This window comes from Aethalodelphis obliquidens, unplaced genomic scaffold (assembly GCF_003676395.1).
Source record: "Aethalodelphis obliquidens isolate GAN/ISIS:26980383/991018 unplaced genomic scaffold, ASM367639v1 scaffold2, whole genome shotgun sequence".
NCBI lineage: Eukaryota > Metazoa > Chordata > Mammalia > Artiodactyla > Delphinidae > Aethalodelphis > Aethalodelphis obliquidens.
In genome coordinates this window covers 32,310,109-32,329,690 of record NW_020837946.1, presented here as the reverse complement: position 1 = coordinate 32,329,690, position 19,582 = coordinate 32,310,109, and the positions used below count along the sequence as shown (strand labels likewise).

The 19,582-nt window shown below is 32.6% G+C and overlaps 1 protein-coding gene across 1 annotated transcript in view; it reads left to right on the top strand.

The window, feature by feature from the left end:
- NBEAL1 (neurobeachin like 1) overlaps positions 1 to 16,185 on the top strand; it is a 180,128-nt gene extending 163,943 nt beyond the window's left edge. Inside the window, exons 50-54 of the mRNA XM_027123720.1 lie at positions 2,263 to 2,379; positions 2,738 to 2,899; positions 3,854 to 4,002; positions 5,751 to 5,886; positions 9,472 to 16,185. Coding sequence (XP_026979521.1) covers positions 2,263 to 2,379; positions 2,738 to 2,899; positions 3,854 to 4,002; positions 5,751 to 5,886; positions 9,472 to 9,573 — 666 coding nt within the window. The 3' untranslated portion in view covers positions 9,574 to 16,185. The remainder of the gene's footprint in view (positions 1 to 2,262; positions 2,380 to 2,737; positions 2,900 to 3,853; positions 4,003 to 5,750; positions 5,887 to 9,471) is intronic.
- Positions 16,186 to 19,582: the final 3,397 nt, after the last annotated feature.

Here is a 19,582-nt window from a genome sequence, read left to right as displayed (position 1 = left end):
CCTCTCCCGTTGCGGAGCACAGGCTCCAGACGCACAGGCTCAGCGGCCATGGCTCACGGGCCCAGCTGCTCTGCGGCATGTGGGATCTTCCCGGACCGGGGCACGAACCCGTGTCCCCTGCATTGGCAGGCGGACTCTCAACCACTGCGCCACCAGGGAAGCACTGATAATATTTTTTAATAATTTTTTTCCATTTAGATCCTGTATTTTGTTATATTTATCCTATCCTATTTTTATGACTGTTTCAGTGGGATTTTTAAATCATTTTTATTTGTAACTGTTGCTAGTAAAAAAAAAAAGCTATTGATTTCTATACAGTTATCTTATATCTAATCAGTTTACCAAATCCTCTTATCTAGCTCTCATAATTATTAGTATTTCTTGGATTTTCTGAAAACAAGGTAATATACATTAATGTGATCTGAAAAAATAGTGATTTTCTTTATCTTTTCCAATATACTAATTATTTCATTTTCTTACCCTCATACATTATTAGCAAATATAATAAAGCAAGAAAATTATAGTGAGCCTCCGTGTCTCATGTCTGATTTTGATGAAATTACCTTCATTATTGTGCCATTTAGTATACTGTTTGCTGTTAGGTTTCACTAGGTTTTTTAAAATTTATTTTATTTCAGTAGTTATCTTCCTTCCTTTTTTTTTTTTGGTAGGCTTTTAGTTTTAATAAAATTTCAATTTGCAGAAAAGATACAAAGGTAGCACATTTTTGCCATTTGTCTTAGCATTCTCTCCCAATCTTTTTCTCAGTATCTTTTTTTTTCTGAATATTCTAAAAGTTGGAAACTCTATGTTCCTTTACCCCTAAACACTTCAGTGTTTTTTCTAAGAACAAAGACATTCTTATACATAGCCACAGTGCAGTTATCAAAACTGAAATACTTAACATTTATACAATACCATTATCTAATCCACAGTCCAGGTTCTAATTTTGTCAGTAGTCCTAATAATGTTCTTTACAGCTATTTTCCCAGTTTCTCTTTCTTTTTTAATTTATAGTTTTACTTTTTCTTAATGTAATGTATTATGTTGAGAAGTGTCCTAGGTTTGAACCATCCTTGAATTTCTATAATAAGCCCATATAATTCATGAGATATAGTTATATTTTACTGCAGGATTTTATTTGCTAGTACTTTAGTTATTTCTTTACTTATAAGTGAAATAAATCTGTTTTTATTTTGTCTTTGCATGTTTAGTATTAAGATATGCAACCTTTATAAAATGAATTTGAGAAGAGTCCATCTTCCTCTGTAACTTGAATTGATTAAATAATATAGGAATTACTTAATATTTAAAAATTAGAGTGGACTAAGCACTCAGACTGATACTCTTAGAGGAAGACAAATGTGACCCAAGTAATAGAGTGTCAGGGAGAATTCATTTACATTGTATAATGCTCGTAGAAGATCTGGGCATGTATCTATGATAATCATAAACCAAATACCATGGAAACTACTCAAACATTCTATCATTATATATCATAGAAAGTACTGTATCAAACAAAGCACACTAAAAACAGATGAAGGAAACAAGTGCAGAGACATTCCCTGCAATAAATTGTGTTATTAGAAGAATATAATAAGAATATCATTCAATAAAATAGGACCTCAAAGATGAAATTATAAACTAGCATAATAAGATGAAAAGGGAGATTGCAGAAGAATCAAGCTGAGACTAAAACCAATACTGTTACAATTATAAATAAACCCAATGCAGAAGCATCAAGGAACAAATTTGATGTGACTGAAAATCAAATTATTAGCATGGAAGAAAGATTTAAAGTAAAGTGAATAGAAATGAAAAAAAAAAGGATTAAAGCAATTAGAAAAAGAATGATAGCTATAGAAATCAAAGACAAGTCAGCATAAAGATAATTGATGTCCTTGAAATAAGGACTCCAATAAATGAAAAAGAGAAAGTATTCAGAGATGTAATAGAAGAAGTTTCTTCCAAGTAAAGGAAGAATAATTCTGTAGATGAAAAGGGCAAATAATATACCTGTTAAAACTAATCCAAATCAATCAACTTTGAAATTCTTCAGATTAAGTTTTTGAGCTTGAAAAGATTGAGAATAATTTGAGAATCCAAGGAGAAACCCAAGAATGAGTACTTGTATGAGTAGACTTAGTGGTAAGAACTAGTTGCAATATCAGTTTGTGATTAGACGGTTTAAATACAGTATAAACCTTTTTAAAGAAAATAGCATACAAGAAAATTACCTTTGCTATTCTGTTTTTATATTAGGGAGGTGTTCCTGTGGGCCTAACATCTAAACCGTTTCAGATTCTGTACGGACACACTGATGAGGTATTGAGTGTTGGCATCAGCACTGAGCTAGACATGGCAGTGTCAGGATCAAGGGTAAGATTTCACCTTTAAAAATACTGATTTCTTTAATACAAATTCAGAGGCAATATTTATATTTAATTTTTTTTCTAGAAGAATTGGTAAAAGCATAGAAATTTTATACTGTGTTTGCCTTGAACTTTGCAAAAGTAGAAAAATACAGAAAAAAAGAGACTAGATTCTATTTGGGGATTTTACTGGTCTTAGTAAGACTTGAAATTTCAAGATTGGAATTTTTCCTAAGGTACATGTGTCCTTGGTAGAATAATCATTTTCTTAGTTCCTTTACCATATTTCTTTCTCTTGCTCAGTTTCTTTTCTTCTTTTTTGTTCTTCTTTTCTTTTCTCATTTTCTAATATTTTCTGTGTGTAGGATGGCACTGTGATTATACATACCATTCAGAAAGGTCAGTATATGCGGACTTTACGACCACCTTGTGAGAGTTCTCTGCTCTTGACCATTCCCAATTTGGCTATATCTTGGGAAGGACATATTGTCATCTACTCCAGCATTGAAGAAAGTACCACCCTCAAGGTATATAACAGTTTCATGCAGTAGGGCTAGACTATCTGTAAGCCTGTCTTCTCCTTCCCACATTGTGTACATATGAGGAGGCATTCTGAAGAAGGAAAGAACACCATATTTTGAAAAGGATGTTTTCCTTTCATCATTCAATTTGTTCATTCCCTATCACAATATTAGCCTCATGTTTGATTTTGTTTTAGGGCTTTCTATAGCCCTATATGACTTCAAAAATAATTTCTGATTATGTGGGACTTGATAAGCTCAGGTGGAAATTACAACTGAATTAAATTCTTTTTGCACAAGACAGGGTATAAATAAACTAACTGTGAATTTTATATGTTTATTTCCTTCCGGTGATAAAGCTTTTTAAAAAATTAAGATAACTTTTTTTTTGTTTTTAATTTTATTTATTTATTTATGGCTGTGTTGGGTCTTTGTTTCTGTGCGAGGGCTTTCTCTAGTTGTGGCAAGCGGGGGCCACTCTTCATCGCGGTGCGCAGGCCTCTCACTATCGCGGCCTCTCTTGTTGCAGAGCATAGGCTCCAGACGCGCAGGCTCAGTAATTGTGGCTCACGGGCCCAGTTGCTCCGCGGCATGTGGGATCTTCCCAGACCAGGGCTCGAACCCGTGTCCCCTGCATTGGCAGGTGGACTCTCAACCACTGCGCCACCAGGGAAGCCCAGAGAACTTTTTTAGTTTTGTTTTAAGAATGTGGGTTTTGTTGGATGAGAGTTTTAATTCTTTTGGAGGGGTGAGATTTTTAATTCTATTAAAGAAGAGGAGTACTTGTTTAATATTTATTTACTTAGCAATCTGATTGAAATCACTTTAACAATATTTCTACCTACTTTCTCTTTAAGTATAACCATTTGTTTATTCCAAAATTTTAAACCCAGTCATCATTCTGTGATAGTCATAGTTTTAATTTGAGATCATTAAATTTTCTTCAACTAATCTTTGCAGGATAAGAATGCATTGCATTTGTTTTCTGTAAATGGCAAGTATCTACGGTCTCAAGTCCTGAAGGAACAAGTATCAGATATATGTGTAATTGGAGAGCACATTGTCACAGGCAGCTTACAAGGATTCCTGTCCATAAGAGATCTCCACAGGTAAATAATAAGAATTATTAAAGTATCACTTCGGAAAAGATGGTAGTATTTTCAGCCCAGAGAGAGTAAAATCTGTAATCTAAGATTTCTAATCTTTTTTTTTTTTTTTTTTGATGTTGGGGGTAGGAGTTTATTAATTAATTTATTTATTTTTGCTGTGTTGGGTCTTCATTTCTGTGCGAGGGCTTTCTCTAGTTGTGGCAAGTAGGGGCCACTCTTGATCGCGGTGTGTGGGCCTCTCACTATCGTGGCCTCTCTTGTTGCAGAGCACAGGCTCCAGACATGCAGGCTCAGTAGTTGTGGCTCACAGGCCTAGTCGCTCCGCGGCATGTGGGATCCTCCCAGACCAGGGCTTGAACCCATGCCCCCTGCGTTAGCAGGCAGATTCTCAACCACTGTGCCACCAGGGAAGCCCAGATTTCTAATCTTTTTGTTCATCATTTATTATGAACATGTCTTTTTTGGCAACTATGAAAAAAATTGGGGAAGATGAAGTATTTCTGGGTTGGTAATGAAATATAGATGTACATTTTTAAAATGCAGAAAATTTTATGTTGTGTACATTTTACCACAATTAAAACAATTTTTTTTAAGTAGCCAGAAAAAATTTTTTTCATAGTGCCAAGCCTGGATTATGGATTTGGAAATTTGTACAATTATAGTTTGAATTTTTAGAAACTAAAGTTAGGTTTAAAAAAGTTTTTTTAATTGTGCTAAAATAAAGTATTTTTAAGGCTAGCACATCTGTTCTTGATTTTGTATGTCTGTGTTTAAAATTGATGAGGAGTCTTTTGTTACTTCACCCAGTGAAGGAAAAGATGTTTGAAAAATGGATATGTTTTTAAGTTTGGTATTCTTCATGTTTACCAGCTTATATACACAAAGCATTGTTATTCCCTGCATGCCCAAATACATTTTTTCTTTTCTTCTCATTTAAAAAACTTACTGTGACATATTTATACTCCTCAAAGTATCTTGGCCCCTCCCAAAGCCTTTTTTTCTGAATCATTTCCTGATCCAGAGTGTTCTCTTATTACATTCATATCAGAATCACTTCTGTACCAACATCGCTTCCCTGTTTTTGTATTTTCCTTCTCATTTTTGTCATTCTTTCTCATGTGGTAGAGCATTGAGTCCACATTTCAGTAACGTCTTTCCAATATTTTGTATTACAACCCTAATCTTAGGGTATTGTTAGGAGAATCCCAAATTAGAAAAAAATTAATGGAATCTTCTGGCAGGTTAGTCTAGACCATAGTATGTACATCCTAAGATTCTTCAATCTCTAATCATAAAAGCTGTGAGCATTTTTCATAATGGGGTGTTATATTTTATACCATATTATATTTTAAAATATTTTACATTGTATATTACATCTTTTAAGACAAAGCAAATATACCAATTTTATTTACCTTATCCCCCACCAACACACAGTTTTTGAGCTTTTGCCCTTTTTATCCAACTTTTGCTCATTAATCAACAAGGTGAAAATCGTTTCGTGAGAGCACATATATATGGTTAGAAGGCAAACAGATGTTGGAAATAGAAAAAAAAAATCTATTAAGTATTTTAAGTAATACTATAAATGTGGGCCTTTGTGTCACTCAGGTTTTCTGAACCTAAGTTCCCACATCTGTAAAATTAGAATGCAGAATTAGATGATCATTAAGTTATCTTTCAGGTATAAAATTCTGTGAATCCATTGTATATCCATGTAATTATGTGTGTGTTTTTTATTTCTCTTCTAGTTTGAATCTCAGCATCAACCCATTAGCCATGCGATCACCTATCCACTGTGTTTATGTAACCAAAGAATATAGCCATATTCTTGTAGGATTAGAAGATGGCAAATTGATTGTCGTGGGTGTTGGCAAGCCAGCTGAGGTAAAACCTAGCATCAAGAATTTAGTTTCCCGTACTGTTGGGGATTCCTTCGGTTCTTTATTCCAGCTGAATCAGAAGTCTCCATTGTGGATAAACAAATTGAAAAACAAATTTGATTTTTCAAACTACAGTAAATGAAAGGGGATAAAACTAGTATTCAAGAGTGATGTTTATATTATGATATTATTGAAATCACACATTTAACAGTTTACAACTCTATATGAAGAAGAAAGTTCTTTTATTCTGTTTTTCCAAATCTAGATTTTAGACCACATACTTGAATTTTTAATACATAAAAGCATTTGTAAAAAATGAAATATAGACTCAAACAACAAAACTACTTACCTTATTATTATTATTTTGTTAATTTGCCCATGCTGCGCAGCTTGCGGGATCTTAGTTCCCTGACCAGGGATCAAACCTGGGCCCAGGCAGTGAAAGCACTGAGTCCTAACCACTGGACTGCCAGGGAATTCCCCAAACTATATACTTAACTTTAATTTCAACAAATATTCAGCATGATTGTATGTCAGTTGTACTTTTGTAAAAGCATCATTTTTTTTTAACTTGGAACTACAAATATCCCCATACAAATGTGCTAATTCTCAATGAATTGCCTGTAGTTCCTATAAATTTATTTGCCAGTGGTTTATTAATTACTGAATATTCAGATATAAATGTAACACTGTTCCTATGAAAACTTAGTGGCTATACTCCAAGTAATCTAGTTATTCTTCTAGAAAATTTATTTTGTTACACAGACTCATATTTAAGCATTATAAATTTTTATTGGTATCATTGGTCTTTTCTGAGAAATCTAAAATGACCTCTGTACGGGTTATTTCAAGAGAAGACATTACTGAATAACATACTGTCAGTAGTTATAATAAATCTATTACAGATCATAGGAACCTTTTTTTAAATAAATATTTTAAGGTTTTGTTAGTCCTTATACTCTTTTTCAGGATATTATTTTAACAAGAGAGGTCTTATTAAATTAAAGTGATTGGGACTTCCCTGGTGGTCCAGTGGTTAAGACTTCGCCTTCCAGTGTAGGGGTGTGGGTTTGATCCCTGGTCGGGGAACTAAGATCCCATGTGCCTCCTGGCCAAAAAACAAAACATAAAACAGAAGCAGTATTGTGACAAATTCAATAAAGACTTTAAAAAATGGTCCACATCAAAAAATCTTAAAAAGGGCTTCCCTGGTGGCGCAATGGTTGAGAGTCCGCCTGCCGATGCAGGGGACACGGGTTAATGCCCCGGTCCGGGAAGATCCCACATGCCGCGGAGCAGCGAGGCCCATGAGCCATGGCCGTTGAGCCTGCGCGTCCGGAGCCTGTGCTCCCCAACGGGAGAGGCCACAACAGTGAGAGGCCCGCGTACCGCAAAAAAAAAAAAAATCTTAAAAACAATAAATTAAAGTGATTGCGACAACATTTAGTTTCAGGTGTAATGATTCCCCAAATAATGTCAGCAAGTCTGTATCTCGATATTTCACTTACATTTGAAACATTTTAAGCGTTTTTACATTCAGTAGTAGAGTTTCTTGATTAATATATTTCCCAAGTAAAGATTTCCCTTCTGTCCTCTGCTGTGATGATTACTTGAGAACTCTGCTTAGACATTACTCTTTGAGTATGTTTCACTTTCTATGGTTTACTCAGGTGCCTTTAAATTTGCCTGCCCTCCAACTTAGGTAATTTGTTAAGTTTACAATTTTACTGAATTAAAAAAAAATGAAATGACGTTATGTGCACACATTTAAAAAAAAATTGATTGGAAATAAAATACCTAAGTAGCTTCATTTCATAGGCCTACATCAGTGTTTTGTAATATTTACCAAATAAGTTTTTGGTCCTCATTGAAAGATTTATGTATAGTCTACAACACATGGAATTTGAATTGTGTATAGATTTTGAATAAAAGTATTTTTTATCGATTTTATATCTTTGTAAAATACATTTTCCATCAGCTGAATTATGGACCTACTTTATTAATAAATAATCTAATTGAGTACTCAGAATTTTGCATATTTATTAAATACAACTTTATGTGAACGTGTAGAAATTAAATAGATCAATAGTTATGAAAAGAGTTCTATTTCAACATCTATTTTTATCTAAAATATCAAAATCTTGATTAATGTATATTTTTAAATCATGTATCAGTTTTTTTTTGTTTTTGGGTTTTTTTTTTGCGGTACACGGGCCTCTCACTGTTGTGGCCTCTCCTGTTGTGGAGCACAGGCTCCGGACGCACAGGCTCAGCGGCCAAGGCTCACAGGCCTAGATGCTCCGCGGCATGTGGGATCGGGGCACGAACCCGTGTCCCCTGCATCGGCAGGCGGACTCTCAACCACTGCGCCACCAGGGAAGCCCCATGTATCAGTTTTACATATTATACTGTCAGTATAAAATCCATATTTATAAATTAGATGTTAAAGTGGAACTAGATTAATGGAAATAATGGTTTTGGAAATACATCTGGAAATGAAAATGCAAAGCAAACATGCCAGAGTGTCTTTGCCTGCGGTTATCTTTTATCGCTCCAATAAGTAGACCCTAGAAAAGTACCATTAAAAAAGGGAAGCAGATGAAGCACCATTAAAAAGTAGATTGCTGGGGCTTCCCTGGTGGCGCGGTGGTTGAGAGTCCGCCTGCCAATGCAGGGGACACGGGTTCGTGCCCCGGTCCGGGAAGATCCCACATGCCGCGGAGCGGCTGGGCCCGTGAGCCATGGCCGCTGAGCTTGCTCGTCCGGAACCTGTGCTCCGCAACGGGAGAGGCCACAGCAGTGAGAGGCCCGCGTACCGCAAAAAAAAAAAAAAAAAAAAAAAGTAGATTGCTCTTGGGAAGTAATTACAACAAATCATATGGTTAGATTAAGAAATGTTTCCCATGTGGAGTTTTGTTGCCCTATGTAGAAGTATAAGCACTTTTAGAGGGGCATTAACCCACTGATTCAATTAATTTTGATTAATAATTGTTATGTGCTAGGTGATAAAAAATTTAATGGTGGAAAAATACGATTCTTACCTTCAAAGAGCTTATGCTATTCTTATTTTCTAAATTACTTATCATGCTATTGTTAAAGATTTTTTTACATTCTTAGATCAAACTATTTAAAAGTTACTTCCTTTTCATCAGTGTTATTTTACTTTCTTCTTATCATTGTGATTGTCATTAATAGTACTGCAAATATAAGAGGAGAAAGTTCCCCACAACTATGTGTCTTGTTGCCTGATTAAGTATAATTTGAGAAGATTATTTTAATGAAGTGAAATGTAGTTTTGTAAATATATAAAGTAAGGGAGTCTTGTAATTTTGATATGTGGCACATTTAATTTAAAAAGTTGTACGTTGGTATTAAATCTTTCTCAACTAAAAGACAATCAATGAAGAAAAGCCTTTCTTTAATTATTATTAATTAAGAATCATTAAAATGTTAATGATTCTGCTAACAAAACCTATTTCTTGTACATTCTACAGAATCATTGTCTTGTATATCAATTTCATTATTTTTTATTATTGTTTTTCTTTCTTAATAACATCTCTTCTTCATTTTTCTGGATTACTTTAAACAGATGCGCTCAGGTCAACTTTCTCGAAAATTGTGGGGATCTAGCAAGCGGCTCAGCCAGATTTCAGCTGGAGAGACTGAATATAATCCTCAAGATTCCAAGTGATTGTTATTTCTGCCGTCTGTCATGGATAACTGAAATTTGATTTATTGCTTTGTCACTTTAATCTGTGACAGATTAAATGTGATATTAAATCACTTTAATGTCACATCTCTCAACTATCTTAAATGTTTCAGGGCTGTTATCCCTGAAAATCATTTAGGGATTACCAAAATTTGGTATCGTATGTGTATAAAGTCATAGGTTATATTATTATTATCCACTAAAAAAATTTCTGGTTAACATCACTGAATCTATCTTATTAACTAATTCTTGGTCTACACTAAGATGAATTTGAGAAAATACATTTGATTAGATTTAGTAGTTTATTTCTAAAGATCATTAGATCCATTTAAAAAAATAAACTTCTAAAAATAAAGAAGCTAAATTCAATTTGCTTATTCTAAACAGCAAAAGTTGAGGTATTTCTAATAAAAGAGTAGCAATAATGGGACAGTTGAGAGATATGGCTTTTAATACATTCTTTAGTTAATCATTCTCCTATTTACTAAATAAATCATCCTAAATACATCAATTTTATTATGGAACTTCTGATTGGAGGTAATATTTTAAAAGCATCTGTTGCATACTTGGATTTTTAAAACTCAGTGTAAATTACAGGTTTTCATGATAAGTTGAAAACAAGACTTTTGAAACTGGTACATTGGCTCATCCCACTACTACTTAGCATAGTACTAATGAGAATTTATTGCAATGTATTATTATTATCCTTAAATAATAAATGTTGAGTAGGAGTAAGAGAAACTAGAGACACATTTTGTGGATATATTTCATTAGTAGTAAGAGTTAAGGAAAAATGCTCATTATGATTTTGACAGCTGGGTCCTTTAAGTAGCATCTGCAGCTCAATTTATATGTGCAAAGTACAAAATTTCTTGGCTTTTTCTTTATTAAACACTGTGTTTTCCCCCAATAATTATTGGAGTTGGCAATGATACCCAACATTTTTACTTATTTCATATGATTGATGAATGAACCAAAAAGATATGCATAACTTAAACTAGTCATTTGGATATAGTAATTTTTTAAAATACACGTTTCTATTTCATGTTATGTATAACTTTCAGGATTAAAATTAATTTTATTATACATAGCTAGATGTTACATTATGCTTTTAAACTAAAAGGCTGATAGATTTAATTCAAAGAGATTGTTAAACTTTGTACTTTTATAAGGTCATATTTTGAGTTAGAAAGTTTTTATAACTACGAGTGTCCTTAATCCGAGATTCCACAGGTTGGGGGGAATTTATGAATCCCTTAAAATTGTGTGGAAATTCTGTATGTTAGCTGCATTTTTTTTTTTCTTCAGGAATGAATGGTTGGGTGGCTTTATTAAAAGGGTCTGCGATTGGGGGAAAAAAGACTTTTTACAATACCTTTTACAAAAATAATAATATTCTTTTTTCTACAAATTATAGATTTCCTTATATCCAATTGTCTTCTCAATTGAATCTTTGAGAAATTCTTCCTTTGTAGTCCTCTCCTGTTGCCCACGGTATCTAATACCCTTTTCTTTATAATCGTATGAGTGAGTACAAAATTTACGAGAAGTAAAGGATTTTGTTTAGGGAAACTTTTTGATAGATTTGATTGGCTTGTATTAGGACTTGTAAAAAGTTATAGAAGAATTTTCTTTCCAGTTATTTAAAATCCTCTGTTTTATTCAGTAAAAAAACGTTATGTTTTAGGTAAATCACACTGAAATAAACTGATGCAGCAAGTGTAAAGTAGAACATATGCAAATGTGAAGGTTTCCTTTTTGAGGACTTCAGTAACTAGTGGTGAAAATGTCTCAAAACAAGTCAATAGATATAATTATCATATATTAAGATTTATTTCTTCTGTTTTTTCATTCTATTTTCATTTTTTATCTTATATATTTTAGGAAGTTTCAAGTCAAGAGAAACAAAATGATGGGGTTTTCGTATTTTAAATTTGATTTTTAAAAAACTGTTTCTAAATCAAAACTTTGGAAATGTTTCTTTTGCCTATTTATCTAGAGATTTTGGTATAAGGATGTTTATTTTTAAGGTCACTTAATATTGGTTTTGGAAGTTATTTTGGATGATTATAAGTTACAAAAAATTTTAACTTAGATTATTAGGGGAAAATTCCTAAATTTTTGGTATTTTACTTTGCTACTGTTTAGATGGAGGAGCTAAACAAGCAGTATTTATTTTATAGCACAAATATGAAGAAGCTTTTTTCACAGTAGATACCCTACCTAGAGTAATAGTAGATGTTCAGAGCAGTGGGATTAACCCTTATATAATATTTTCCAAAAAGTGAAAACCAAAAATGTAAAATTTTGAGGAAAATCTTTGAGAATATTAGCAACAGTCTAGAAGAATGGAACTTAAAGTTTATTAAATAAGCAAATATAGTAGTAGCATTGGCTGAATAATTCCTCTTTTGAACAGTTTAGACCACTGATTAAAAGTCACTAGATAAGAATCACTGTGAAGATATACCTTGAGGGATTATGGTGTATTTACATGTTACCCATAGAAATTATTTCTGTATTGTATAATGGGAGAAATGAACAGTATCATTAGAGTGCAGTAACAGGTGGACATTTCAGGTGATGAATATAATATCTCAGCTGTTATATGAAGTGTGTTGTCTTTGAAGAACTTTTCATCTGCTTTTGTTTCTTGACACTCGTGATAGAAATAAAAATGTCAGCATCCTGATGATGTGCAGCAATTTATACTAAGGAAATGATTTTTTTTAGAAAGTGAGGTCAAGTATTAAAACATACAGTAGAGGTACTCATTTAGAGAATAAAGAAACTTTATAAGATTTTTTTTTCAACTCTTCCCAATCAGTATTCTGTCATTACTTAGATAAAATTGGAGGAGAGAAGAAAAAATAGAGTTGGGCATGAATGAAGCTTGGCCAGTTGTTTAAAATCATATAAGCCTGTGAAGCTCATGTCATCTATGAATCATTTCTATTCGTTTCCTTTAGGTCGCAGTGCTTTTTCAGGTCACATCCTTTTGTAGGAGAGAAAATGCCAATTATTCATTTGTCATTAACTAGGCTTCCTTCTTTCTCTATGTAAGGCTTCCTTCTTTCTCTATGTAAGGCATATAAAAATTATCCTTCAAGAACTAGTACTGAAAATCAGTTTAATGCTTCTGAAGGAATAAGTGTACCCTCATAATTAATTAGAATTTAGATTTGAAAGTTAAATCCTTACCGAAGATTTTTTGTATTTTGCTTTAATAGGAGTAAGCAGAGGAAATTGTTAACTTAATACCCTATTTTTATTTAATGATGACACATGACACATGGCCTTTGCCTTTAAGTATATTTTATATTGCTACTAAAGAAATCACTAATGGAAATCTTTTAATTGAATTTAAAGAGGTTAGCTCCTTTTATACATTTATATTTATAAAGTGAATAGCATTGTCTTTATCACCTTTCCAATGAAAAGATGCAAGTGCATGGACTATATATAAATATATAAATATTAAATAATATTATATAATATGTAATGTCCTGTGGGGGTGTATATATATGAAGGTTGGTCTCTTAAAATACATCATTAAATATGTAAACCATAAATAAGTTCTTAAACCTGTCTTTAGGATATAGTTTTTGACTGATATAAGAAATGAAATGCATTTTTTTTTCTCTAAATCTAATCTGTAGTTTTCCTTTATTAGGCAGACTCATAGCTTGTCCTAATTACTGTTTCTCTCATCAACTAAAACTGTTCTTTCCCAGTAAGTGACCAGCCTTAAACATTTTTATCACTTTAAACAAATACTGTTCTCAGTATTCTTTTTGCCTAATTCATTTATCATACGTACATTTGATTTGCTTTAAACTTGATCATCCAGAACATTGTTATAGAGAGTTTTCCTATATCAGAGCCCTTGTTGTGTTTTTTCTGATGACATTAGGCAACAATATAGTGTTATCAGTCATCATTGGCCACAACTTTACTTCTTTAATTTGAATCTAGCATTTTCAAGGCCATTGTTTCTTAACTGAGATTGTAGATCAGACTTCTCTGTGAAGCTTTATAAATATACAGAAGTTTAAGCGCTACTCTGAATCTCTTTACTTGATATTCTTGGTATAAAAAATTGTCTCAGGGTTATTATATTAAATCTTAAAATATTTTCTGCTACAGAAATTATATCCATTCATTTTTATAAATCAGATCCGATATTCACAGGCTTATTTGAAAATAGGTTTAATCATTATCCTTGAAGGCATTTTTTCTAAAATTTGTTTGGAATGGCTTTCTTATCTTTGTTTTGCATGCCGTGGAAACAACCAAATTTCCTTTTCAGTTTGCATTATTCTTATCATAAACTCTCTTCAGACCTTTCACATTTGAAAATTATAAATAAAATTTGCCTCCAAAAAAGTGTTTGCTTGTATTAGTTCCTAGTGGCTATCAGTGAATATTTTGCGTATCTGAGTTAGGTAACATTTTAAACTATTAATAAAAAACATGAGTAACAAAATGCTAGATTTAAAACGTAGACTTAGATCTCTTACAGCGTTGAAGCTAGTAATCAGTAGTTTTCCTAATTAAAAGCATTGGATAAATTCCCTAAGCACTTCTGAGGACTTTTGTAGGTATAGCCTCTGTATGGAAATACTCTTTAAATTTTCATATGGAAAGTCTTAGTGTTACAAAAAAATAAAGCATTAACATTTAAGATATTTAGGCCTGTACTGGAAATGATTCAAATTTTCTACATTAAAAATGTAAGGTCATCTTAGATTATAGGAGTCATGCTTTTCTTCAGTATAAGAAGCTTGTGTAAAAGTGGCTGTCTTATCAGGTACTTTTCTGATACATTGTAGTAATTTATCAGATACATCTTCTTAGATTATCTCACTGACATTTGTCACATGTGGGTGATTTCTAAACACATTGTAGGATTTGGACCTATGAAGCTAATGGCTTTAGTGAAAAATAAAAGGACAGAGATAAAATTGTATTTACTTTCGTCTTCATGCCTTTAATCTTATAACTGAAAATTCAGAGGAAAAGAACAAGTAGAAATTCACTAATTCAACATTTGTTTTCTGTGGTTTAGTTTTAATATGTTTCCTTGGAAACTTATTTTGCAAATATTACCACAATAATAATAACACCACAATACTGTCTCTGAATTGAAAAAGTTACCCATTCATTTTCAAAGTTGACTGCCAGTGGACTTTTGGATGTTTGTGTGTGTGTGTGTTTTCACTTATAATATGATGGCTGTCTCATTATTTAAAATTTATAACTATTTTTGAGTGTACAAACTGATTAGCTATTTATAATACTATTATAATATAGCATTGTAATTTGAGAATAAGAAAACAAGTTAGGATTTAGGTGGGATTGAAAAATAAAATTATATTTTATTGATTAAAATATAAACTTTTAAAAAAGAAGTCTTATTCCAATTGGACCTTTTAAAATTTTATTTTTCTAATAATATATTGTGTGCAACTTAATGTGTATAAAACTAGAGTTTCTCTGGTAGCCAGTGTACTAAATAAATAGTTACTGTTAAAATGCTATTTTTGTTGTTCCTTATCTTGGAAACATTTCCCCACAATATCTAAGCAATGTGTTTTAAGATTTATTGGGCTCAACCTACAAATTCAACAAATACTCCTTTTGCATTTTGGAGGAAAAAACTTAACTATGATATACATATGTTGCTCTTCAGAATGCTAAAATTATATTAATCAATAAACACTTTAGAAAGTAGTTCTGGTAAGGAGACATCAGTTGTTGGACTTAAGTGAAAAAATTTCAACCTCTTAGTTTCTTATATAGGGATTAAAGAGAATAACTTTATTCCTTTGGGATTTTAACTGGTTTTCTTGGATATTTTTCAAAGCATTTAATTATAATAGTTTCTACATTTCTTCCAAAATTATGGCATATTACAGTACATCTTACTGTTAAAGATCTTTTATATTTTTGACTTTTTTTTCCTATTATGCTTTTTACTGCTGTCTCCGATTCATAAATACCATCACCAAAAATTCTTTGTGGCTACTGTTTATTTTATAGTTAGCTTTAACCATATGGCTGGTCTGTTCTCTTCAGGAATTCCTAACGGGTATGGCTTTCTTTCCCCCAACTGTTTGCTTTTATAGACTTAGAGCAAAAAAATTAGCAAAAAATAATGAGAGATCTAGCCAGTCATTTTCTATCAGATGCATTGCTATAGAAGTGAATTCATTAAGACTGAAAAATATTGAACACATATGATTTGTCTCTTATGTCAGTTTTTCTGGGACCCAGATTAAATAGGAGCATTTCAGTGTTATAGAAGTGACAGTGACTTGAATGCACACACACACACACACACACACACACACACACACAGTCAGTTCAGAGGAGGATAGATGAAAATTTGGAATTGTTTAAAAAAAATACTTGCAAATCGTGCTGCTACTTAAATATTTAAGGAATTCAAAAAGTTATGTAGTTATCGTAAAGTGTTCCTTGTCATTTGTTCTACTGGAATTGACCATGAAGAAGAATATTAAGCCTTATTTATATCCAATTATTGACTGTGCAAACTGTGACTCAATGGATATTTGTATGCCAAAAAAAAAAGTTTTTAAAGTTGAGAAAGTTTTAGACTTAATAAAGATGTATAAATAATTTTGATTAGTATTCTCATTATAATGAAGCTACTGTTAATTTGGTGCAATACATTCTTCCCTTTCTCATCCTTTTAAAATTAAATATATAAGATGTATGTTTTGTTTTGTTACATTGAATTTTGTTTAAAAATTTTTCAGTGTGTGTATATGAACTAATGTTTGATTTGTTTCTGTATAGCATGAATGAAGATAATTAAAAATTTTGCACATTTTTTAGTCCTTTGGAAATTTGTATTCTAACAGTTTGTAAGAATATGCATTTATTTTGTACATAATAAATTTAGCTTTGTATAGGAAAATGGGTTTGAATCAAATAAAAAATGATGTTTTCTTCAGCTGGTTTGTAATTCTCAATTTTATAGAGTCTGATTAGAACTTAGCATTGGCTGAGTTATTTGAGTAGACAAGGGATTGAATACAGTATTTAAGCAGCAAATTGATAGCTGCTTCTTTCTCATATGAGCAGAATTTCTTCTGTAGTCCTATGTGCACAAGATAAATGTTATGTTAATTGACCAGTTTTTGTTGTATATAACAACAGGTATTAAGCCTTTCATTTTAAAGCCACCTCAGAAACATGGTTATGAGCTAGAAATCTCCATTTGTAGCTAATCAAATAATACATTAGATTGGTTTTTTTAAAAACACTTATTTCCTTTCACAGTTAAAATCTTTTACTCATCAACTTTGACAGTGTAGATGTTGACCTATTCCTATCCTATACACTTTACGTTTGTGGATAAGGGTAACAGATTGAATGTAAGTAACTGTATTTTAGTTTGCTCCATATTAGAGTTCTGGCAGAACAACAGTGAAGGCATAAACCTACAAGGATGAGGGCGTAAGCCTAAAAGGACAAAGAAAATAGAGAAGATAATCAGTACAATTTTGGAAGGTGGAAAATTAATGGATTCAAACTGGATGAATCTAGACTTACAGGGTGCCTAAGATAATGATAGGTACCTAAGTCTAAATCTCTCCACATGTCCTCCAAAAAACTATACAGATAAACAAAAACAAATGTATCCTCAAATATCCCATGCCTTCAAGATATCAAGAAGACAGATAACACGACAAACATCAAATTACATAAAAATAGAAATATAAAAAGCAAATTCCAACAGAGCTATCTCTTAAGTTTCTATAGTAAGCCTTTACAGAAAGCAAGGAGAGTCCAGAAAAACTTGAGGGTAGTTGATTAGAGAACCTAAGATTGAGCTATAAAAAAAAAAGACTCCCAGAAAGAGAAAGCCCATCCTAAGTGCAAAAATACTGAACAAGAGTTTGAGTGGATCAGAGTACTGCATACAAAAAGTGGACTTAGTGTGCAGGATTTGACATGGCAATCTCAGAAGACATTCTTAAGAAGAATGTAGAAATGCAATTGCTTTGTAGACTAGTCGGTGAAAGAGGAAAAAATGGGGGAAATTTAGGATTTAGGATCCTGCATGCAAGAGAGAAAAATATTGAGAGAGATGTAATTCTACCCATCACCCTCATCTTCCCAAAACTAAAATAAAAAAACTACAATCCATTATCTATCTTGAACCATGACACGAAAATCCTTAAGTGAATATTAGCAGATCATTTCTAGCAGTGTTTAAGAAGTATAATGCCTCATGACCAAGTGTGGTTCATCCCATGAATTTAAGATTGGGTTAATGTTTAAAATGTCACCTGTTTAAGATAATTCTCAGTAGACTGAAAATAGAAAACATTCGTAATAAAGTATATTTATGAAAAACCTATAGCTAACATAATATTTAATGTAAAAGACTGAATTCTTCCTAAATTAGGAATAAGGTAAGAATACCTATTCTCACTATTATTCAACATTGTACTGGAGACTCTAGCTAGTGCAATAATGCAAGAAATAAAACAGCATACATATTGGAAAGGAGACAGTAAAAATATCCTTTTGTGGTTAACAAGCATGTAGAAAATTCTAAGATATCTATGTACACAAAACAGTAGAACTTATGTAATAAATGAGCCAAACAAAGTCACAAGATACAAGGTGAAATACAAAAATAGATCATATTTCTGTATTCTAGCAATAAAAATTGTAATTCAAAACAATACAGTTTACAATATCTTGAAAATATTAAATACTTAGGAAATAAAATATTTGCAGGACATGTACACTGAAACTACAGAATATGGCTGGAAAATGGAATAAAAAATAGATTTGAAGAAACTGAAAGGCTGATTCTAAATTTTATAGGGAAATGCAAAGGACACAATGTCAAAACAATTTGAAAAAGAACAAGGTTGGAAGACTTAACTCGGATTTCAAGAATTAGAGCTACAGGAATCAGACATTGTGGATTATCCAGCATAAGGATAAACATGTAGGTCAAAAGGAGTAAATAGAAGGCCTTTAGATGTGGCCATATATATGATGAATTGATTTTCTACAGATGTGCCAAAATAATTAAATGAGGAAAGAACAGTCTTTTCAACAAATGATGCTGGAACTGATGATTTATTCACTTGAAGCAAATTATAGACCTAAATGTAAAACCTACAACTATAAACTTGCAGATGAACTCATAAGAATACATTTTACAATCTGATGTCACAGCTAAAAAATCTGAGTTTAGGAAAGCTGAATCTTTTATAATGGGCTGCAAGCACACCTTCCTGACCTTTGCCCTGGAGGGAAACATTAATACTGATGAGGAAGCAAACCTGCCTTCTATTCCAGAAGGAGACTATTTCTGCCTTCCAAGTAGTTCGCTGTACAAACATCCTTGAAAAGATACGTCCAGAACAAAATGGCAGTTAATACCTTGCTCTTAAGAGACTCAGTTTCCCAACACTGCCTATCATCCGCTAGGCCTTGTCAGACCACCACGTCTTAAGGACCATAGGGAAGACATAAGCTGCATGAGCAAGTAGCCCAGATCCCCAGAGTATCCACCACTGTCGTACCAGTGCCCCTTCCTCAGCTAACACATTTGGTTTTATAAGTGATCTTGTATGATCAGATGGAGGAGGAAGAAAAAGACCAAGCTTCGTTTACAGATGGGATGGCTCAGTATGTGGGGAAAGCCAAAAATGGGTAGCATTGAAGCCTTACTTATGGGTGGTTTTGAAAAACAGTGGCAAGGGAAAACCACCTCCATGGGCAGATCTTTGTGGTGCACCATGTAATTTACTTTGTGTGGAAAGATAAGAGACCCAAAGTTAGAATATATACATATATATGGAATCATGGGAAGTGATGAAAGGCCTGGCCAGCTGCTGAGAGACATGAATGGAAAAAGATTTTAAGATTGGAGACAAGAAGGTCTGGGATAGAGGTAGGTACATGGACATATGAGAGTGGGAAAGAAGTGTGAAAA